At 40.2% G+C, this 24,354-nt stretch overlaps 1 protein-coding gene across 6 annotated transcripts in view; it reads left to right on the top strand.

Moving 5' to 3' along the window:
- ADGRG2 (adhesion G protein-coupled receptor G2) overlaps positions 1 to 24,354 on the top strand; it is a 106,015-nt gene that overhangs the window by 75,478 nt on the left and 6,183 nt on the right. For all 6 annotated transcript variants that reach the window (XM_019666841.1, XM_019666832.1, XM_019666825.1 and 3 more), the window contains 17 exons: positions 1,129 to 1,184; positions 2,040 to 2,095; positions 4,761 to 4,806; positions 5,224 to 5,261; positions 6,534 to 6,628; positions 7,169 to 7,235; positions 7,730 to 8,103; positions 11,223 to 11,394; positions 11,578 to 11,734; positions 12,609 to 12,752; positions 13,646 to 13,768; positions 14,341 to 14,386; positions 14,510 to 14,613; positions 15,401 to 15,522; positions 17,812 to 18,080; positions 21,122 to 21,221; positions 22,050 to 22,333. In XM_019666841.1, coding sequence (XP_019522386.1) covers positions 1,129 to 1,184; positions 2,040 to 2,095; positions 4,761 to 4,806; positions 5,224 to 5,261; positions 6,534 to 6,628; positions 7,169 to 7,235; positions 7,730 to 8,103; positions 11,223 to 11,394; positions 11,578 to 11,734; positions 12,609 to 12,752; positions 13,646 to 13,768; positions 14,341 to 14,386; positions 14,510 to 14,613; positions 15,401 to 15,522; positions 17,812 to 18,080; positions 21,122 to 21,221; positions 22,050 to 22,333 — 2,253 coding nt within the window. The remainder of the gene's footprint in view (positions 1 to 1,128; positions 1,185 to 2,039; positions 2,096 to 4,760; positions 4,807 to 5,223; positions 5,262 to 6,533; positions 6,629 to 7,168; positions 7,236 to 7,729; positions 8,104 to 11,222; positions 11,395 to 11,577; positions 11,735 to 12,608; positions 12,753 to 13,645; positions 13,769 to 14,340; positions 14,387 to 14,509; positions 14,614 to 15,400; positions 15,523 to 17,811; positions 18,081 to 21,121; positions 21,222 to 22,049; positions 22,334 to 24,354) is intronic.

Raw genomic sequence — 24,354 nt, 5'->3', positions numbered from 1 at the left:
GTGAAAGTGGACCACTGGGAATCAGTTGTACGTTGGGGTGCAATAAAAGAAGATGAGAATGAGAAGGCCTTCAACCCTCTAGCTCAGGAGTTGGCAAACTACTGCCTATAGTCCAAATACAGCTTGCTACCTGTTTTTGTAAATAAAGTTTTATTGGAACACAGCCACATCTATTCATTTATGTATTGTCTATGACTGCTTTTGCGCTACATACAACCATAAAGTTGAGTAGTTCAGTAGTTTCAACAGAGACCATATGACCCACAAAACCTCAAATATTTACTATCTATCTGATGTTTCACAAAAAGGTTGGCTGATCCCTGTTATAGTTTAAATGACATCCTTGCCTTTCTGCTCAAGAGGCCATTTTTTTAATCTCTAGATTATGAAGTGCATACAAGGTATTTCTGTTAAGGGATTTCTGTTTTATTTGTTTCCAGATACAGTCAAAGCCCCTCCAAGTGTACCCTACAGGAAATAGTTTTACTGAAATTGACTTCACTATTTCCCAAAGTGAGCATTTTAGGAACAGGGTTTTCTGGCATTTCTGGGATGAAAGTCAAAACCAGTTGTTCAACTGAAGAAAAAATGTGCCCTGCACTCTATTCAGGTTTCAAAGCAAAATCTCAACTTTGTTTCTGGGAAATATACTGCATTTGGTTGCTGTATTTTCAAAAAGAGAAAAACAAAAACATTAGCATGGAATAAATGAACTTGCATAAGGCTGCTAAATTGCCGAGAAACACTTTTCTCTCCCTCCCTTACCTATGTAACTGAAACTATAACAACTTTAAAAGATTTTTTTAAAAACATTAACTTTAAAGCCACAGTTCCCCCAAGTTAGCTTCTTTACGGGAAACAAAGTTCTGATGAGAAGCATGTAGGGATAAAATTTCTTGAAAAGGGAAAAGTGTTCTCTTTCTGCATTCCTACATCAAATCTATAGTTCATATTTTCTGAAAATTATATTGAGTAACTTTCTGATAGAAAAGAGAGTAAATGTGAATTACAACAAAGAATTTGACAAAACTTTGTTTATAAAGTAATTTGATCATCTTTTTCTGTGTTGTATTAATCCTCAACCTCTAAGGATACAAGTCTCATTACTTTTTGAAAATTTATTTTTAGCATTTTTTAGAGGTGAGATAATGTTTCAATATGACGAAGAAAGCAATGTTACCCAGGTAGGTTTTAAAGATTTTTCTTATTGCAATCTTAAAAAATGAATTCACATGTATTTAAAGATTTGTTTAAGGTTGAGATTGTTTATATATTTGGCATATTTACTTTTATAATCAAATTTAAATAAAATGTTATTGAATCCCTAGCTTTGTTAAGAAGGCTTGACTACATAATAATCATGGTATTTTGTTAATGATTATATTTTAGTTTTCACTAGATTTGCTGCTGGATAAGAATGTTTATATGATGCAATTCTATTACCAGTCAAATTTTAAAATTATATTAGAAACTCCTAACAACAAGAAATATGTATTGAATCTACGAACAGTCTTCTGAATCTGATCCTATTCACCCTATGGGGGGTTAGGATACAGAAGTATCAGCCTTACATAACCTAGATTGGTTCAGAGGATCCCAGATAAATGTGGTTTGTTCATTCAGTGACTATTTCCAGAGTACTTACTATGTGCCAGGCAATGAGCTAGGTTCTAGAAATGTAGCAATGGCTGCTATCAAGTTTCCCTTTTTACACTGGGATCTTTTACTTCAATCTCGGACGTTTCATGGAGAGAGCTTTAATAGTGTTATTTTATAGGAATAACAAAAGACAGAGATTAGCACATCACACTTGCTGATTCAGAGTATTCTAAAAAGAAAACATTAAAACAAAAACTGGCTCGGTCAATATGGATTTGATCATTTGCTAGATAGTATTCCATGCAGTCAGTATTCAAAGTCTTTAGGGTGTAGGTCTTTGGGTGGCCAACAAAACTGAAGAACGACTTCTTGTTAAAGAGTGTAAAAAGACAAAACAAAACAACATTCTTGTATTCTTAATGATTTTTTACTTCTAACAGAATCCAAATATGGCTAATGGCACCTTAACTGGAATCCAGTTGCTAAGTGAATTGAAGTGAGTAATCTGCTGTTTGATTTGAAACTTATGACCTTGACTATGGAAAGATGCTTGCTGAGCGCTATTTCTTCTGGAAACTGAGACTAGGAAAGAGAGAGACCCAAAGGTTATAGAGAATTGGTTCTTGAATTCTTTGTAAACTATAACCATAGTCACCTGTCATCAGCTAATATCCCCATGATGCTCTTCTCTTTGCTATGAAATTATGTGAGACTTCCATTTAAATTGGATTTGAGTTGTAATATGATATGGTAGCCAGCAAGGTTAAAAGAGAATTCAAGGTAAGGGCCGGCCAAGTGGCTCAGTTGGTTAAGAACTAGCTCAAGAGTTTGAGCTCTGAGCAATAGCGGTTTGATTCCTGGCCCGAGCTGAGCAGCTGCTGAGCTGCCAACAGGTGGCAGGATGGCTCTGCTTAAAAAAAATTCAATGTGAGATTCCTTGTATACTATTTGTTCATGAAGCATCAGTGATTCAAAATCAGAGAGAGACGTCTTTGTTAAGTAGACCTCAGCTTACAAGGACAAGCATGAGAACTACATTAGAAATAGATGCCCTCAGTTAGACCACAGGCCAAAATGTCAGCTAGCAGGTAGACCTAGGCCAGGAGACAGTCTTAGCCTGTCATTGGGACGGGAGACCATGGCTTTGTCCTCAAGGCAGGGAAGCACCATCAGAGATGAAATTCATTTACTCTCAAATGAAGTTTGCGTAAACTTTTGAACCAAATCCAAAGTATCTGTGATGGCACTGAAGAGAAAAACCTTTTCTAGGTCAAAACAAAACAAAACTGTTCTTAAGGGCCATCCTTTCAATTAGTATTTAGACCTGGCTGCTTCTGATGATTGAGTGATGCCTGGGTGAAGAGAAACATCATGAGTCCAACCTGGTGAATATCAAACGTCCCTAGGCCTCTACTGAGTTGATAATGCAAAAAGTTGAAGTAGTGAGAACTGGGATGGGCGGGGGTGGTGTTCATGTCCTATGTGCCTATTTTTTTTTACCTCCTGATGAAAATCTAGCTTTTCTAACTATTCAAAGTATATATGTGAGATAAAAAGCAGGAGATATGAATGTTCTGGAAGGATTTTAAACTTCAGAGAGGCAATAATAGTGATAGGAAACATTTTTTAAACTCTCAAATTTATAACTAGAACACAACTTAGCATACTTGTAAGTAATTCATCTTAATTACTAGACTTAAAATATAGATGAGTTCATTTAAAGCTACCAAGCATTTGTTGAACACCTACTATATGCTGGGCCTTGGGGATACAAGTGGAGATAAACCCAACTGTCTGAGATGGAAAACTGAGTCCAGAGCAGTGATTCTCAGCCCTGGCTGCATATTAAAATCACTTTGGGAGCTTTAAAAGCCCTGATGCCTGGGCACACTCCATACCAATTAAATCAGTATTTGGGGTCTGAGATGCAGGCATCGGTACTTTTGAATGCTCCCCAGGTGGTTCCAGCATGAGGCCACTTTGAGAATGGGGAGTCTGGAGTCTGGTAGGAAAGGTGCAGGATGAGAACAAACGATAACAACGCAGTACGATCCCTACAATGACAGTGATATGTACAGGGTACCAAAGGATGTTCTAAATATCTGAACCTAGAGCAGGTCATACCTGAGTGGAGGGGCCAGGAAAACCCCCCAGAAAGGTGGCCTCTGAGCACAGTTATGGAGGAGCAGCTCTTGACAGCTCCAAAAGCTGACGACTATTGCCACCATCTTTCTCTTCTTCCCTCCAGACCTTCCCTGGTGCCACCTAGGACTAACTATTGCCCATTCGTTTTGGAGCAGGGTTTCTCAACCTCAGCACTATTGACATCATGGGCCTGGTAGTTCTTTGTTATGTGGAACTGTCCTGTGCATTATAAGATGTGTAACAGATCCCTGGCCTCTGCCCACTAGATGCCAGTAGCACCCCACCCTTAACTGTGACAATCAAAATGTCTCCAGATATTGCCAAATGTCCCCTGGCGGGCAGAGTCACCCCAAGTTGAGAACCACTGCATTATAGTGACTTTTTAAACTAGATTTATTTCATCCGAACCTCATGTGAAGCTCTGCCACACTAAAAAAATAAAAGATGGATGTACAACTCTGTGAACATAATAAAAACCACTGAATTATTATTATTTTTTAAGTGTTCTTGATTGTTGAAAGTGCCATCAGAGGAGAGGAATGAGGGAAAGCCCTAAAGAGGAGTTGTGAGGAGGGGAAGGCAGGGCTGGAGAGTGCTAGAGGGCAGTTGGGGTCAGTTGGAGAGGGAATAAAGAGGAAATCAGAGGCCCAGAGCCTCGGGGTGAGTGGCTGGCTCCGCTCAGAAATACTGCCTCGGGCAGCCAGCTCTTCCTCTGGCCCTCTGCCAGAAGAAGCTGCCTGGGGGCTGCAGTAGCTTAATGAATAACAAGATTGTTCAACCATAATTTCTATCTTGCTGTTGGCTAGAACCAATACAGCTTCTGTGTGGTTAGTTTCCCGTGTCATATAAATGATTAATTTTTCCCACATAGCAGTCTCTTATTATACCCAGTGTTCCTTCAAAGTGAACACTGCAAGCAATAAATACCGTATGCTTAATGTGTTTGCTAAAAATCTACCTTGTTTTGAATCTAACACCACCAATGATCTCCTTCATGTCAATTTCTCTCGTTCTAGTAACAGACGATCAGAACTCAACAAAACCCTGCAAACTCTAAGTGAGGTAAATCAGAGCACACCCTGTGCCTTGTTTACAATTATTGTGATTTGGGGGAACGCATGGAGTTCTGCATTTCTGGGCAGATATGTATTACGTTTGCCCCAAATTTGTCATGTAAAAGAGTGAATGGACTAGTTCCATGAGTTCAAAAATCAGAACTAGGTGCAGTGGGTGGACATTGCAAGGAGGTGTAGTTTCCTGCATGTAAAACCAAAAGTTTCTTAACGCTAGGGCTCCAGGAGAATGAGCTCCCTTGTGCAGTAGTGAGCTCCCTGACACTAGAGGTATCTAAGCAGAGCATGTATAGCCTGAATAGATTTGATCATATGTCAGGAATCTGGTAGGGATGTGAATTGGATGTCTTGTCTGACATTTTCAACTATCAAAGTAACATATATATTTTGTTTGTTTTTGTTTCAGACTTGTTTTATAGTGTGTGCTACAGAAGAGGCTCAAAGGTCAGTGATTTTTAATACTTTTATAAATATCATTAATACTCTACTCATGAGAAATAAAGTATTGAGGAGACTTAGGTTGCAAATTCAAAGGTGTTCCTCTAAAATAAATACTTATTAATGACATTTTGGATATATGTATTTTTATTCTTCCAAACACTCATCACTCTGTTACAACCATCTTCTCATTTCTTTATGAAGCACAGAGGGGTTAGTGGTGTCAGGCCACTGACCTCTGGTTCTGTGAGGCTAAGGATCATCAGTGTCCTTAGCCCCAGGGGCCACCAGTATGACCAAGAAATGGCTCACACTGGTCCAGTCAGGGAGAAGGACAGTCAGAGAAGAAGGAACACAATATGGAGCTTGGGAGAAAGAGAGAGGGAAGGAAAAGGTTGGCAAGAGAAAAAAAAGAAATTAAAAAGTGCATGCAGGGATGAATCAGAGATTGCCCAACAATTATTTGAGGTTGCACACATTCTCATTTTAAATTGTGTCCATTGGCTGTCCTGGCTGCATAAACCAATAGCCATAGATCAGTGATCTCACTACTTGAACCTGAGCATTCTGTGAGAGTGAAAGTCCTAGAAAATGACAATTTCTACTCATCAAACTATTTATTGGTACAAATAGTGGCAAGTCTTCCATGAAATTGCACAGTGAATCCCTGTCCATTATATGTATTTAGTTCATTTCACTTCCCTCTTTTTTGATCTTTGCAATATTAACATTTTTTTCACCTAAACCAGACTAAAGTAGAAAGAAACAGAGAGAATAGAAAGAATGTCTTAAATGCCTAGTTATCTGAGCATCCAGATTGAATCTCCAGAGAGATTTTGGATTTAAGAGACTGATGTTCATCTAGGCTGGCATTTGAAAGGGCTCCTATGATGGAAACTTAAATCCTACAGATGCCACGCAAGTAGCTAGCTGGGGCTAAGACTCTTGTTGTCTAGATTCTTGACTTTGCAGCCAAGTTTCACCCAGGCCTGTTCACTGTGCGGGCAGGCAAAAGTGAATCATCAGCTGTGTGTGGTCAGAGGGCTCTGGTTTGCAACCTCTGTGAATGTATACCTCTATAAATTTCTTGTCCTATAAAGTCTTTTGGGTAAAGTTCAGACCATGGTACGTGGATGTTTACAAGCTTATCAAGGTGACATTGTAAGTTAACAGTGTCACTGTCCCATTTCCTCACTGTAAGGTTGAAAAAGCAATTACAAATATGTAGGTAGATTTTCAATTTAATAACATTCTGGTTGTATGTATTTCTCTTTATAGCACATTAAATTGTACATTCACAATAAAATTGAATAAGACAATGAACATATGTGCTATAATGGTGGCTTTGAAAAGAGTAAAGATTCACCGGATAGGTAAGTTGTCTCTATCTTTACTGCTGTGTTCATTTTCACATGGCTTTGATGTGTTCTTTTTAAAATTGAAAATATAGTTAATAAATTTACATATGTTACAGCTTTCTGTTTTGACTCTTTTGTCCTTGGGCAGTTTTTAGGGAGCTCTAAAAGGTGATTTTTCCTGCTCTCTTCATAAAATTTCAGTAGACTGTATTTGAAAACATGATAAACCCTGATGAGAAGGAGAAATCTATTTGGAATGTTCAATCGCTTGCTGCCGGGATCTGTTTAATTCTGAATTCCTCTTCGGAGTTGCTGAAAAGCAATTGATAGTGCATGCATATAACCCCCCCAAAATTATTCACTCGATATTTTTGAGCACCTACTTTGTATATGTAATTGTCAATATACTGGGATCCCATTTATTTTATCACCTGCTTTAGACAAATGCTCTTTAAAATGCAGTCAGTGTAACAACTGTAATACTTCATGGGTCTGAGCTTCTACCTTGCCTTATTCTTGACCATGCATTGTCTTCTTTCCTTTTGTCTCCTCCAGAACAATGCTGCTGTTCTGTCCAAATACCCTGCCCTTCCTCCCCAGAAGAGTTAGAAAAACTGCAGTGGTATGTAGCAAACATGCTAACCCTTTTCCTAAAAAATAATAACATTTCATGGCTATGTTGGCTAAGGAACTTTGGAATTTTGACAGAGAATAAGGGCTTTCAATTTCAGCACTTTGCAAATGTTACTGCAAATGTCAATCACTGAGGATCTTGTTAAAATGCAGATTCTGATCCAGTAGGTCTGGGTGGGGCCTAAGAGTCTGCATTTCTGACAGGTTCCCAGGAGAAGCCAGTGTTGCTGGTTCATGGACTCCACTTTGAGTAGCAGGGGTCTAGACAACAGAGCAGTGGTTTTCAGCTCTGGCTGCATGTTGGAATCATCTGGGGATTTTAAACACACCAATGCCTGCCTCCCACCCTCCGAGATGATGGTGTCATTGGTCTGGAGTGCAGCCCGGGCTTCTGGGTGGTGTAGGATGGTTGCCAGAGGAGGACAGTCACATCTCGGTAGCTTAGTTGTGTCTCATGTGCACCTCTCTGATTCTTTCCTTTAGTGACCTGCAGGATCCAGTTATATGTCTTGCTGGTCATCCACGTGGCCCACCATTTTCTTCCAGCAAGCCCATCCCCGTTGCTCCTCTGGCCACCGTTCTTTCCCGGGTCTCCAGTGACTTCTCTTTTGTTGGGCCTCTAGATCATCGACCTGTCACCCAGAGCCTAACAGGAGTGATTCAACTTCCTCCTCCCCAGCCTTCAGCTCCCATTAGCCCTACCATTGATATATTCTCCCCATCTGGAACTATCTCTTCCCCTATGCCCCAAACCGATCTTTCCCGCACTCTGCCACCTGTGAAATCCTCACGTCCCTCTCCCACCGCATCTGCCCCTATGAATGTCATCACGGCCAACACACCTCCTGACAAGACAGGTAAATATGAGGTGCCAAACTGCTTGCTTCTATGTTTGTTATAATCCTGAACACCTGAAATAGAGCAGTGGTTTGTTATAATACCTGAAACGCAGCTGCCGGCCTGCCAAATCGAGATACAGTAATACCTTGGTTTGCGAGCATAATTAGTTCTGGAAACAAACTACTCATATTGCAAGATATCGCTCTTTTACCATGTTAAAATGTATTAGAAATGTTTGCTCATCTTGCAGAACACCCACAAACCATATTACTCGCAATCTAAGGTTTTACTGTATCTGTAATAAGATCATGTTGAGCCTTTCTTTTTCTGATGTTGGCTTGATTTCGAGAGCTTTCATTCAGGCATTCATAGAACATAGATATGGCTGAGTGTAACTGGTTTGACCAAGAGTGGAGAAATAGCTCTGAGGCAAGCACAGATTTCATTTTATCAAGATGAGTTATTTTATAGGTTACTTTTCTCCTGCAAAAGGTTTTTTGGATCACTGTTTTCTCTGAAGAGAAAACTTTTCAACTGTTAAATGCGATAACTCCATTCAGACAGAAGACAAAAGAAAAAACTGGTGTTCTTGAAAATCAGTCAGTCACAGAGTGACAGAGCTGGGACTGAGCCAAGGAAGCCACGAGTAGGAAGGAAACACTCAGAAGCCCTAGGCATGGATCTGCATGGGCCCTCGCAGGCAGTGTGATCTGACATAAGCCATTTAGCTCCTCCTAACACAGCCTGCTCTACTTAAAGATGGAAATAATCACACTAACAGCTAGGCTGAGAACAATGGCATACGAGGTCTGACTATTAAGTTCATCAACTCGTTGCACCCATGTTGCTAACCATTTTTGATATCATTATGAATTTGTAACAACTGGACAAACAGTGAACCAAGTTTACTATTTGGAAGTGCTGAAAAGGCTGCGTGAAAAAGACGAAAACGACCTGAACGTTTCACCAACAATTCATGGCTCTTGCATCACGACAATGCACCAGCTCACATGGCGCTGTCTGTGAGAGTTTTTAGCCAGTCAACAAATAACTGTATTAGAACACTCTCCCTACTCACCTGATCTGGCCCCCAATGACTTCTTTCTTTACCTGAAGATAAAGGAAATATTGAAAGGAAGACATTTTGATGACATTCAGGATATCAGGGTAATACGACAACAGCTCTCATGGCCATTCCAGAAAAAGAGTTCCAAAATTGCTTTGAAGGGTAGACTAGGTGCTGGCATCGGTGCATAGCTTCCCAAGGGGAGTACTTCGAAGGTGACCATAGTGATATTCAGCAGTGAGGTATGTAGCACTTTTTCTAAGATGAGTTCATGAACTTAATTGTCAGACCTTGTACATAAGAATGCCATGGAAATTGCAAAGGGGGTCTCAGGGCACAAAGTAGGATTGGGGTAAAGGATAAAGGGAAGAAGGAAGGTAGCAGAAAGAATTCTGGATACTCTCCAGGGTTTCAATTCAGTAAGTGAAGAGCATGTCTTCCTCTAAAATTTGGGTGGTGTGAGACAAAGCCATATTCTTGGTGACATGTGATTGGTGCTCAGGTCGTGGTCCCTGCCTCCTCCCTCACAGTGCCACTACATATCCTCAGGAGATTTAGAACTTCTGCCAAATGACTTGATATTTCCTCAAATTTTCACTACTCTCTCATAAATAATTTTTTAAATAAATATGAACATTTTAGGCCAAAAAAATTAGAGCCTCACTGAGGCTCTAGTGAAGAGAAAGTTTAATGGCTGGTGAAGAATAAAGTAAAATTGAAGTTCATTAGCCTGGGTCTAAAATGCTCACCTTTCCAAAACTATCCCCATTGACCCTTTAGAATCAACCAAACAGGTTACACAGAAAGGCCAGCTAACTGGCCTGTTGCATCTATGCTTCTATTCCCGGGACTTGGGTTTCAGGCAATGAGACAACAGAAGCAGAGGAACATGTGCATAAAAGATGTGTTGGAGTATTATCTGGTAGCTACAAAGTAGAGATAACTTAATGGTTCTGCAAGAGAGGAATGCTGAAATACGACAGTCTCACAATGACTCATATAACACAGTCACTGTTACACAGCCAGGCAGAAGAACAGCTAGACAAAAACTTGGGGACATTTTTCAAGTCTTGGGATACAAAAAATAGTTTGCACACCATGTTTATAACAGTACGTTATGACACATGGATAAAGATTAGAAAAAGAAATAGGATGTTAGGTGGTAAAATTAAGAGACTTTTTTTTGCTAGACAGGTTTGTATCATTGTTTCCCAATTTAAAATACTATTCAGTTTAGCTTCAAAAGAAAAACACTATTAAAAATCAGGCTTGCAGCTGGTAGTTCAGCTATTAACTTTATAATATTCTCTTTTCCACAAAAAGTGCTTCTAGTTACCCACATAAAATCCTGTACTCAGGATATAAATTAAATACAAGTATATTTATGCTTGTATGAATATACACTAAATACCCTGATGTGCTTTTACATGTTTTTAGTTAGGTTTCTTGAAGTATAATTTACATACAATAAAATTCATCCAGTGCTATGGATGAATGAAAATTTTATACGTCTATGAGGTTGGATAAACACCCATAGTCATGAATAAATAACACTTCCACTACCCCCACAGTCCCGCTATGTCCCTTTGTAGTCAAATCCCTTACCCACTACACCCAGTCCCTGGCCACCAATGATCTGTTTTGTTTCCTGATACTGTACTTTCAGGTTTTCTAGAATGTCATATGAAGAGAATCATACAGTATATAGCCCTTTGAGTCTGGCTTTTTTCACTTAACATAATACATTGGAGAATTGGAGACTCATCCATGTTGTTGCATGTATTAGTAGCTCACTCCTTTTTCTTACTGATTAATATAGTCCATTGTATGGACGGACCAGTCTGTTTGTCCATTCTGTTTATCCAGTTGATGGACATTTGGATTGTTTCCAGTTTGGAACTATCATGAAAAAGGCAGCTATAAACATTCACGAACAAATCTTTTAAGACATGTTTTCATTGCCCTGTGGCAAATCCCTAGGAATGGGTTTGCCAGGTCACAGAGTCTATGTATGTTTATTAGTGATTTTTCCATTGTGTGTTCATAAAGTGATTTGGCTGTCTCTTATAGAAATTGTTCACACCAGCAGCATCAGTGTTTCTGATCTTGAGATGCAAGTGTCTCAGATGGAGAAAGCTCTGTCCTTAGGCAGCCTGGAGCCTAACCGCGGGGGAGAAATGATAAGTCAAGTCAGCAGACTCCTCCATTCGCCACCTGCCTTGCTGGCCCCACTGGCTCAAAGGTATGACTTAGCAAACTGACCCTGTAATGATAATGATGCTTCTTCCATGATTAATTATAGCCAAGTATTCTTTCTCCCACTATGAGGTTCATCATGAGTTAAGTTGCTGCTCTGTGTTCTGCTAGAATGGGGAAAGCAAAGTGGGAGGGAGTGCTGAATCTGAACTGCCGCTTCTCTTTACAGATTGCTAAAAGTAGTGGATGACATTGGCTTACAGCTGAATTTTTCAACCAAGACCATAAGTCTAACCTCCCCTTCTTTGGCTCTGGCCGTGATGAGAGTGAATGCCAGTAATTTCAACACAACTACCTTTGCTGCCCAAGACCCTGCCAATCTTCAGGTACATCCTAATTTATTTTAGAAACAGCTTTTTCTTGTATATGGCTACAGTCCCTGTGTACTTCATGATTGAGGCAATTACTGCTTATAGACAGGTGTGATATTCAAAATATTTAACATCTACAATGAGGCACCACAGAATCTACAAAAGGACATTGGTCTTGGCTGGAGCAGGCTCTCAGAGGTTGTTGTTGTGACCAGTGTTGAGCCTTTAGCAGCTGAACTGTGGAAGTTTGGGGAGGGTGAGGTAGGGGAAGTGTTCAGCGGAGAGTTCTAGTTAGTTGGGAGAGAGCGGGGATATCAGCTACTTATCAACCCATTCCAATATTTAAACAAGTGTTATGACTACACTGGTGTGAATAGTGGTGCTGAATATCAATCCTGCTCCTAGAGTTTTCTATCTACCTATCCGAGGGATTGGGGGCTGGAAATGCCCAAGTAAAACCAAGTCTTGCCTTTTAATTTTTATAGTCTTCCCTTTACAAGTTTAGTGCATGTGGTTCTATGAAAACTTTGCCCTAACAGGTCACCCAATTGGTGTGTCGCTGCTGTGGTCTCCCTGGGGTCTGCAGTTACCCTATACTTTCTTTTCTTTTCTCCAGCTTTATTGAGATATAATTGACATATAATATCCTGCACTTTCTGACTGTTTCTGTGTATCCTTAAAATGTTTTCTTACTTGTTCCAAGGCCTCATCTCCCTATTATATATCCCCTCTAATTTCACAGCAATTGGAGAAACAGGAAGAACCGATTATACAGAGAGACACCACAGATAAATGCTCCTACACGATCCTTCATCTTACTTATGTGTGTTTTCCAACTCCTCCTTATGCTAGCCCCAGATATTTTTATTATCTTTCACTTGATTTTCAGGTTTCTCTGGAAACTGAGGCTCCTGAGAATAGTATTGGCGTTATTACTCTGCCTTCATCACTGCTGAGTAATTTACCAGCTAATGTTGTAGAGCTAGCTTCCAGGGTTCAATTCAACTTTTTTGAAACACCTGCCCTATTTCAGGTAAAGTTGCCACTAACTGCTTTTGATTTAGGTTTTATTTGGGAGGGAGTTTTGTTATTTTTAATCCTCACATATTCTTTTTAAAAAAAATTTTTTTTATTGTTAGTTTCAGGTGTACAGAACAATGCAATAGTTACCCTTTTCGCCCTCACAAAGTAACAACCCCCCTCCCCCCATCTCTGCCCTCCCACCCCCGATATCATGCTTATCTTAAGCCTGCTATAAGTCAAACGAATTGCTGAAAAGGTACAACTTATTTTTAAACAGGACCTAAGGATGCTGGTGATGATATATAACAGTAACTGACAGTTACCAATTGCCACTATCCTAAGTAATACCTTGATATGCGAGCATAATTCGTTCCGGAAATTACTCGTATTGCAAGACATCACTCGTTTACCAAGTGAAACTGTATTAGAAATGTTTGCTCGTCTTGCAGAACACCCGCAAACCAAGTTACTTGCAATCCAAGGTTTTACTGTACTTAGAAATGTTAACACTAATCCCCTCAACAACTCTGTGAGAAAGGAACCATTAAACTATTATCCCCATTTTAAAGATAGAGACATGGAGGCACAGAGAGGTTAAGGAACTTGCTCAAGGACACACAGCTTAAATGGTTTAATGTGATATTCCCTTTGAGATTCATGAAGGTCCTGTTATGTTAATCTGTGAAATTTAACTCAGCATTTAGAGCACTGTATAGTAGGACAAGCTCTGCTTCTAATTATGGTCCTTGGGAAAGTCACTTTACTCCCTGTCCCTCAATTTCTGACCTAGGTTGTACAATAAACAATATGGACTAAGTAGTCCTTAGGGTCCCTTTGAGCTCTAAAACTCTCTGATAACATTTCATTTTCCCTTGACATCTTGTTGATTCTTTGGTGTGCTAGGACCCTACCTTGGAGAACCTCTCTCTGATCAGCTACGTCATATCGTCAAGTGTTGCAAACCTGACCGTCAAGAACCTGACAAGAAATGTGACAGTTACATTAAAGCACATCGACCAGAGCCAGGTGGGAGAGGCCTGTCTGGTCTGTTCACTGACCAGAAACACTTTGTGTAAACTATTCCTGTAAGACTTGGCCAGAAAAAGGAGATCCAGCAGAACCTTAAACTGGGTTAGGACAGCATGTAAGGCTAGAATCACACAGTCACTCTGTTGGGTTTTAGCTGCCTAATAACTGACCACCTAATTTCCAAGAGGGAACAGTGCAAAATCAAGTTCTTATCAATTGTCGAATTTCAGCACATTTAGATCTGTGGCTGCAGGTCAGATTCTCACCTCCAAAGAGAAAAACATCTCTCAGTTCAGTTCACATTGCGCATCATCTATGATCTCGCTACTCAAAGTGGGGTCTGCAGACTCGTAGGCCCCACTCCAGGCCCAGGATCAGAATGTGCATTTTAACAAGGCCTCCTATGCATGACTGCTGAGTTTAAGAAGTGCTGACCTATATGAGACTAGTTTGTTTGTAGGGACCAGTATGAGGTTCTGAACTAAAAAATATCAGGGGTTTTTTTCAATTCATTTTCAGTTTTTTCTCTTGAGTCCATTAATTATTTGTAATGTATCTTTCTACTGCAGGATGACTTAACAGTGAGATGTGTATTTTGGGACTTGGGCAGAAACGGTAGGTTCTAGTCATACGTTTTACAAAGTCGTAAGTGGGCAGGGAGGGGGGGATTGGGGAGGAAGGGCAGTCACTGGTGCTGCGCCCTTGCTGACAGAACAGATACTCTTTCCAATGCCACAGGTGGCAGAGGAGGCTGGTCATCCGATGGCTGCTCCGTCAAAGACAGGAGGCTGAATGAAACCATTTGTACCTGCAGCCACCTTACGAGCTTCGGCGTCCTACTGGTAATATCCCCACACTACCTGGCCTTAGGTTATGGGTCTGAGGGGTAGCTGGGCATCATACCATGATGTCTAATCTGATGGATGACTTCAATAGATCAGTAGAGATGATATTGTGGCAAAGTCATAGACCAATGAAATTACTCTTCTAATAAGCAAATGCACTTGAAGGACAATACTTGAACACGGAAGTATTTTTCCCCATTCTATTTTTACATTTAAGTTTTTCTCATTTAAATAGCGAGGAGGACTGGGGAATTCAGGTTAAAATGGGTAATAAAAATTGTTTAGTTTGCAATGCTCTTTAAAATTTTTATACAACACCTTGACATAAATTATCTTATTTAATTTCCCCAATAGTCCTGCAAGATAAATAGAATGGGGCATTGTTATTGTCATTTTAATGAAGTCAGAATTAAGACTCATTTGTTGGGTAGTTGTCCACAGTCATAGAACTAAGAAATATAAGAGCCAGAAGCCAAATTCAAGTCTTTAGGCTCCTAGCCCAGTGCCTCTCAGATGCACCATAATACGTTGATCAAGTACATGGGCTTTGGAGTCAGTCACACCTGAATTTGGATCCTGGCTCTTCTACTTCATAGCTGTGTGAGCATGGACAAATTATTTAACCTCTCTGGGCCTTGGTTTCATTACCTTTACTTGATGGTAATAATTTTGGCCACCTTGTAGGTTTGTTGAATGAACTATGGATGGGCACTTAGACCATTCAATGTAAATCATGACTCTTATTTAAAATATTTGGTCTTGAAAACAATATTTTATTTTCTAGGACCTATCTCGAACATCCTTGCCACCGGCTCAGATGATGGCTCTGACGTTTATCACATATATTGGTTGTGGGCTTTCATCAATTTTTCTGTCAGTTACTCTTATAACCTACATAGCTTTTGAGTGAGTATCCACAAATGGAAACTTGGATGATAGGATTCAGTGCTCACCTCTATTGCCAAAATATATTAATTAAGTCAGCTTCTCCAACCTACCTTATCCTGTAAACCCATCTAGTGGGGAGACATATATGTAAAACTTCATGGAACCTTTTGGTTTATATACTTGCTTCCACTAGTCTGTCTGTGCACTCATTGAAGGCAGGGTTTGTGTCTTAATCATGTTTGTACCCTAAAATGATGCCTGGTACTTACTTGACATTAAATGTGAAATGAAAGGTGGATACAGACCCCCCAACCCAACAGCTTACAATCTGAATTAGACCATAGCTCCATGTACAGCATAAGAGCTATGTTTAATATATTACATTTCTAAATTATACCAAGCAAACACAAAATATTAAATACATGAACACATGTGGGTTGAAGAAGAAAAAAGGGTGTAAAGCATCACTGGAAAATATATATACTTGGTGAGCACAGCTATGTAAGTCACAGCAAGTATGACATTCCAAATAACAGCATCCCCTTGGCTCATCAGAAAGGTCCCTTTGGTCACTTTTTTGGAGGAATTCCAACAAATTCTGTTGGAAAAGACGGAAATAGGCGCTTTTATTACATTAACTAAATGAAATAATATATAAATTCTGAGATGTAGATTTTGGACACTGATCAGGAAATGCACAAATTTACTTTGAGTGCCAAACTTAGGGTCCAGCTGTAACTACAGATCTTCTAGTGGACCTTTAAAAATATTATTAATGAGACTAATTTACCATAGGGCCAGCCATTACTCAGAATGACTTCACCAGATCTAATTTCACACACATAAGCATGTACATGTCATCAGTTAGCTATATTTTCCTATGTCTGTTTCAGTTAGCTATAGTTTAAACTCTTCTTTCCATGATCTCATTTTAACTAATAACATAATAGGGGAAACTGGCTATATTTTGAAGATCTGAATATAGGAGCCTATTGTATAAGAAGCAGCAGCAATGCTTCTAGAAGTAGTTTGGGAGAAACGGGGTGGGTACTCAGTAGATTCCACTGCAAACTATTTAAAAAGATGGGTCAACAGTCAGCATGTAAAAGGTTCCACAGAAATACAAACACAAATTTTCCTAATGATTACCACAGATGATTCTGTTTAGATTTCTCCTTTGTTATTGTTGCTGGTTTTAATGCCTACACACACACACTCAAAGAGAGGAAATTTACACTTATGCATAGTCCCTCCTTATCCATGGTTTTACTCTCCACGGTTTCAGTTACCCACGGTCAACTACTGTCCAAATGGAAAATTCCAGAAATAAACAACCCCTAAGTTTTAAATTGCACACCGTTCTGAGTAAGTACCATGATGAAATCTCACGCCATCCTGCTCCATCCTGTTTAGGACATGAATCACCCCTTTATCCAGCATATCCATGCTGTATACACTACCTGTCCATTAGTCACTTAGTAGCTGTCTTGGTTATCGCAGTGCTTGTGTTCAAGTCCCCCTTATTTTATTTAATAATGGCCCCAGAGCACAAAAGTAGTGATGCTGGCAATTCAGATATGCCAAAAAAAAGCTGTAAAGTGCTTCCATTAAGTGAAAAGGTGACAGTTCTTGACTAAATTAAGGCAAGAAAAAGAATTGGATGTTGAGGTTGCTAAGATCTACGGTAAGAAGGTACCTTCTATCCATGAAATTATGACAAAGTAAAAAGAAACTTGTGCTAGTTTTGCTGTCTACAAGTGCGTGATAGTGTTTAGTTAGATGGAAAAGGCATTACGTTTATGGGTGGAAGACATAAACAGAAAATGTTTTCTGACTGATGGCAACATGTTGGGCCAGAAAGCACTGAGCCTATTAAATGAAGATTTCAGCAAAGGGTTCCCTGAAACGAGTGACCCCAAACCAAGTAAGGGATGATTACACAGATTCAGAAATAGGTTTGGACTGAAAAATATAAAAATTACTGGAAAGAGAAAAAGAGACACCACATTCACATAATTTTTATTACAGTATATAGTTCTAATTGTTCTCTTTTATTGTTAGTTTTGTTGTTAATCTCTTACTGTGCCTAATTTACAAACTTTATCATAAGTATGTAGGTATAGGAAAAAACATAGCATATATAGGGTTCAGTACTATCCACAGTTTCTGGAGGTCTTGGAATGTATTTCCCACAGATAAGGGGGGGGCTACTATAGACGTTTACCAAAGAATAAAAATAAATTGCTTAAAACTCAGCACACATAAGGCGAACGTGATGCTAATTCTTTTCTTGTCCTTTCCTTTTAGAAAGATCCGGAGAGATTACCCTTCCAAAATTCTCATTCAGCTTTGTGCAGCTCTGCTCCTGCTGAATCTGGTGTTCCTCTTAGACTCATGGATTGCTCTGTATGACACGCGAGGCCTCTGCATCTCGGCAGCTGTGTTTTTGCATTATTTTCTCTTGGTCTCATTTACGTGGATGGGCCTGGAAGCATTTCATATGTATCTGGCCCTTGTCAAGGTGTTTAATACTTACATCCGGAAATACATCCTTAAATTCTGCATCATTGGTTGGGGTATGTATCATTGGCTTGCACATTGCCTCTGCTTTCTCTGCTGTTTTTCTCCAGTGTTTTGATTTTTAATCAGGTAGAGACAATGATGAAACAGATCACACTGGGCAGGTTTCTAAAACAGCTTTATTCTCCTTGTCAAGTCTCTTTCTAGAACACCTGTATATTTCCCTTGGATTGGTTATGAACACAAAACTCTTTGAGATTTGGGCTATGAATCCTCTTTATATCTCCAGCAACTAGAACTGGGGCTGGCACACAGAAGGTGCTCAATAAATTGACAAAATTAGCTTGGTAATCACGGAGCCAAATTCTCAGTTCCTGATCTCCCAGCTGGCCTCTCACTCTGTTCTGTACCACCAGATATCACACACACATGCATGATGGTGTGCTCAGAAGGGCAGAGTGAGAGAATATACAGATAAAACCTAATATAATTTCACTGCCACACTGGCACAATATTTCAGATCATGCCACCTATTGGTGGTGGGTCACAAAGTCTTAGACACCCCAAAGATCTTACAGGTTTCTTCATTTGACTCCCCACCAAATAAATGTAGGAGCCTCTTCAACTTGACTTACTTTGGACTAAAGATAACATAGCCTCTGCTTGAACACTTCTATCATTGAGGGAGCTCATTACCTTAGTTACAAAACAAAATTCAATGGAGTAAATTTTAAAGATCTTATTGACTTTTTTCAATGATTCATGCACCAGGCAGCATCCAATCTATTAGCAGACTGATGGGAGCTCCAAGGAGCTGTCCAAAATGAAAGATTTTTATAAGCAGAAGGAAGCAGGAACAAGGAAGTTATACTAGACAAAAAAAAGCGGACTGATTATTGCAAAGTCACTTTCCTTTAGGGGATGGCAGAGGCCTATCAGGCAGATGACCTAACTAGTGCTGATAAGGCCATGCCTGATCGAATGATATAAGATTCCATTTCTGAGAGAGCCAAAACTGTAATTCAGTTAAGTCAAGGTTTGGTAACATGAAGCTTAGCATAAGCAATTCCATCTGGGGCCTGTTGCCTTAGTTTTATGTTTTATTTTACTATATATTTTTTAAATTTTTTATTGTTAGTTTCAGGTGTACAGAACAATGCAATAGTTATCCTTTTCACCCTCACAAGGTAACAACCCCCCCCCCCCATCTACTGCCCTCCCACCCCCGATATCATGCTTGTCTATTACAATTCCATTGACTCCATTCCCACACTCTACTCCATGTCCCGTGACTATATGTATATATAATTGTAGGTGACATACAATATTATTCAACATCAGCTTCAGAAATACAGTGTGGTGGTCAGGCCTCTACACCGACTATGAAGTGGTCTCCCCCACTAGACATGAGTCCAACTGGCCCCCTAAAAAATATTTACAACATTATTGATTATATTCCCCAGACTGTCTTTTCTATCCCTGAGGCCATATTGTAATTACCCATTTGTATTGTCTCATCCCTTCCCCTTCATCCCCACCCCCTCCCAACTAAAAACTGTCCGTTTTTCCTCTGTTGCCTTAATTTTAATACTTTATAAGGCAACCAGTAACAATTTTCTAAATCTCTACAGTTCTGTTTTTCCATTAAGTTCACTTGGCTTTCTGTTGGCATTTACCCAGTGGTCTTGGTTTTACTCTCTCAGGCAAAAAAATAATAAGCTGACATCTCTTCCACCAAAGGGTCATTTAGACAATCTACAAGTAATATATAACATGATGTATCATGCCCCATTTTTCAATGTATTTTCACACAAGTATCCCCATGAAGGACAAGTCAGTGAGGTTAGCAAGGCAGTTATTGCTAACTCCAGGTGGAGAAACCAGCTCAAAGTGATGACCTGATTGCTCCCAATTTACACAGCTCGAGAACAGCCGAGCCTGGCTTTCTGACTTCTTATGCATATCCCTCCCACTGTATTACAGCCACCATCCCTCCCAAACTCTTTCCTCTTCCTAAGGCTAAATAATCCCTACACAACAGGACTGCAGACCCTTTACCACCCTTGTCACCCCACCTGCCATGATATCTTTGTGAAGAATAACAATACCACCTTTCCAGATAAAGAGAAATCACTTCTTCCCAGAAATGTGAGTCACTGCTTCTGACATTGGCCACAAATTCTCTTCTTTGTAGAATTCTGAGAGGTTGGATTTCCTTGTCAAGGACTAGCTCTACACCCCCAATATCTTGTTTTTAGGCAAGTGTCTCCCTTTGGAAGTTCATCATGTGTTAGTGTCTCCAGAAGTTACAAATATAAAAGAATTAAATGAAATATTATGTTAGATTGTAGCAGGCACCCCAACTTGTCTGTGAGTGAATTGTTCTTTATATACCAGAGCCTTGAGATTTGGTGTCAGGCTGGTCTGTGTGCAGAATGTGAGGTGTCTGTGTGGGATTTGGTGGAGGGTGATGGAATTGGAGGGGTGAGAAGGACTCCTTCCCAGCCAAAAGCCATGTGAACCTGGGGGGAGTTGGTAATCCTTATAAGTCGACTATGACTCACATTTTATTTACATTTTGGAGTCCTTCACTTTGTTTGCCACCTGACCCTTAAAATTACATTCCAGGCATGTATAAGTTAAGGGTAACACTGGCCGCTGTAGTGAACAAACCCTGAAATCTCAGGAGAAGATAATTTCTCATTCATGTGCGGTCCAGTTAGTAGGAGCAGAGGGGTCTCTGGTCTTCCAGTTGCTTGAGACTCTGCTCTGCCTCATGACAAGCCTTCCAAGGTTGTCCTGAATTTTGGGGGGAAAAGTAGAGGATATCATAGGTTTTTATGAGACAAGCCTAGAGGTGGAGCAGATCACGTCTATCCATATCCCACTGGCCAACACCTAGTCATGTGGCCACACACCTAGCTGCAAGGGAGGCTGGGAGAGGTCCAGCCATGTTCCAAGGAGGAAGAGAAACTGGGTTTGATGAACAGTTCACCAGTCCCTGCTGCCTGAAGAAAATAGACCATGATCTCTATTCTGTCTTCTCACCAGCTTTGGTTATTAGAACCATGTATGACTGATGTTTCCTATCTTCCAGGGGTACCAGCTGTGATTGTGACCATTGTCCTGACTATATCCCCAGATAACTATGGGCTTGGATCCTATGGGAAATTCCCTAGTGGCTCACCCAATGACTTGTGAGTACAAAGCCCCAGAGGGAATGTTAAGTGAACTGAAAAGAGAATTCTCCATGAAAGTGGAGCATCTAATCAGCATATCGACTCTGGCTCTCATCCTAATAAAATCCAGTAACATTCACAGAGCCTTTGCAGTCATATATGTAATGAGACAAACTAGTTGGAAATGCCATACTACTACTTAAGTATTAAAAAACAAATTAGGAGGAAGTATTTTCAAAATACTTTTTTACAATTACAGTTGACATTCAGTATTATTTTATATTAGTTTCAGGTGCATGACATAGTGGTTATACATTTATATAATTTATGAAGTGATACCCCCAATAAATCTAGTACCTACCTGGCACTATATATAGTTATTACAATATTACTGATTATATTTCCTATGCTGTACTTTACATCCCTGTGGCTATTTTGTAATTGCCAATTTGTACTACTTCCTCCCCTCACTTTTTTCACCCAGCCCCCTCAGCCATAGAAAGAATGAAAGTATTTTTATAAGCCTCTGATAAAAACATGAAATACCAGTTACATTGTTAGTAAAGACTCACGGAATAGAATTACTAGGATTTAAAGGGGGTAAAATCCTGAATGTTTTTGAAGAGTAATTTTAAAATACTTTCAATCACCAAGGTCCCAAAGTATCTTAGACTTAATCTTTTTCCCTAGAGGTATAAATGGTTGTGGAGAACAGTGGTTTTATCTTTTTTTTCTTTTGTACTTACAGGAACTGTTTCAGTAAAATGATATTAATGCATCATATCATTTTGAGCTATATTTCAGCATTGTAATATGTTTTCCTGTCTTTTCCCCCCTGAATTCCAGCTGCTGGATCAACAACAATGCTGTATTCTATATTACAGTCGTGGGATATTTCTGTGTGATCTTTTTGCTGAACATCAGCATGTTCATTGTGGTCCTGGTTCAGCTCTGTCGAATTAAAAAGAAGAAGCAGTTGGGAGCCCAGAGAAAAACCAGTATTCAAGACCTCAGGAGCGTAGCCGGCCTTACATTTTTACTGGGAATTACTTGGGGCTTTGCCTTCTTTGCCTGGGGACCAGTTAATGTCACCTTCATGTATCTCTTTGCCATGTTTAACACCTTACAAGGTAAGCTCTACAGCACTAAATCCGCACTGAATGATCCCAGTGGAACTTAAAAATGTCACTACTAAGAGCTAGAGTATCTGCCAAGTGGCTTATTTAGTAGCTTAAGATATATTCACTGAAAAAACAGATTTATCTTTGAGAAAGGGTGCTTTGAGATCCTTGGAAGAAAGGCATTCACTAAATTGAAGAAGTGGTCCTTTTTTCCCCCTTTTCCATCGTCTCCCCTGAGAGAACATACCGTGGGGAACCTGCCAGGAACTCTTTCTGGGAGTCAATTACTCTTCCATCACTTGGTTCCTTACTTCTTTTTTTTTTAACTTTTTATTGAAATAGAACATCCACACAGAAAAGTGCACATGCCATAAATGTTCCTGTGAGGTATCACTACTCCGATCTCGTAGGTCTGTGTTTGATCGGGAGATGATAAGAAATGTGGAGTCAATAGACCCAAGTGGTGGCAGCCTGGCCCATGGGCTAATCCTGAGACGTTGCTGTGCTGGGACAGGCCTCAGGAAAGGGTCAGGCTTTGTATATAATCCTTACTTTGGAGCGTCGCATTTCTTAATGAAGCCCAGCTCTAGTCATGTGGAATCCTCTTAGCTGTATTACTAATTCTTTCAGACCAGTGTTATAAAATACTTGTCAGCTCTGATGAATTTTTAATGGAAGTACAGTACTTTGGTATTAACAGCAGAGCAGCCTAATAGGTTTTCGTTGCAATAACAATAATTCATGTCCCTTGGTTTCCTTTTATTCCAAATCCTCTGTTGGGATGACTTTTTTGGGGTTTTTAAAAAAGATTTTATTGGGGAATTGGGGGCAGGAACAGCATTGGGGAAGGGGAACAGACAAGTTGCCGTCCTTTTGTTCTTCAGTCTAGCTGTTGAGGATGTCGCTTCACTGGCCCATGTTGGTATTGTGATCATTGCACTCTTCCAGGGTGAGGCAGTGGGTCACTGGCCACTGGACGGCTGCTCACAGCAGATCTCACCAGCTGCCGGCCGCTCACGCTGGCTGCCGCCCACTCACGGTAGCTTACAGCAGCCCACTGCACTATATCCAGGTGTTGCACTACATAATATTAAATACAATAGTTTTATTTGCCAACAAAGGCATGCTAAAAGTAAGGGTCACTTTAAGAGAAAAAAAATATGTGCCCAGATCACACTAGTCACAAAAACTAAATCAAGATACCTACCCTCACATATTTAATGTGGAAACTGAATCTGCCGCTTTCTTTTCATTTTCCCAGAATGTCGTTTCATTAGAATATGAATGAATAGAAGGAATATATTGTTTCATTTATAAAAGAGAACCTAATTTATAGGGCTTTGGGGTTGATTAAAGGAGAGATATGTACAGGCTCTGATTTGGGACTTGGGTACCCCCATTCTGATCTCTCTCATACATGCTGTTTCTCCCCTAATGCAACCAAGGGTAGCCACCCAGGGTGGCAAATGAACAAAGGTGCGCAGTATTCAAGAAACCAGCTTTAGAATGGGTACCTGAAAAGGCAAACCTGATGTTTTAAATTGAAGATTTTGAAGCAGATAGACTGGGGGTTCGGGAGAAGGAGGACTCCAAATTTGTCCCCTCACTTCAGCAAATATTGGCAAAATCCTTGAGGAGTCACAGCAATGGGCCTGTGTGGTGAGCCCTGTGGCTGCATGACAAGGACAGAGGTGGGTAGGAGGCAGGGCCTGAAGTGTTGCTTTCTTCGTGGCCAAGATGCAGTGGAGAATTTCCTTCCATGGGTTACAGGGAGACTGGAAGGCAGGTGCAGATATCGCTGCAGCGTCCCAGGCTTGGGAGGAAGAGGGGAAAGCCGAGGCATGAGTTAGACAGAAGGAGCAAGGGATGTGTGGCAGTGGAGGAGACGGCATTTGACAGAACTTGGAAGTCTATTATAAACATGGAGGGGAGGAGAGGTAGGAGCCTAGATCCAAGCTGGCATCCTGGGTGGATGCCTTCTACTTCCAAAGATAGGGAAGACGAAGGACAGGAAGTGAGAAGAGAGACAA

The sequence above is a fragment of the Hipposideros armiger genome, unplaced genomic scaffold (genome assembly GCF_001890085.2).
Source record: "Hipposideros armiger isolate ML-2016 unplaced genomic scaffold, ASM189008v1 scaffold_13, whole genome shotgun sequence".
NCBI lineage: Eukaryota > Metazoa > Chordata > Mammalia > Chiroptera > Hipposideridae > Hipposideros > Hipposideros armiger.
The sequence above is the reverse complement of the archived record's forward strand: the minus strand, read 5'-3'. Positions and strand labels throughout refer to the sequence as shown.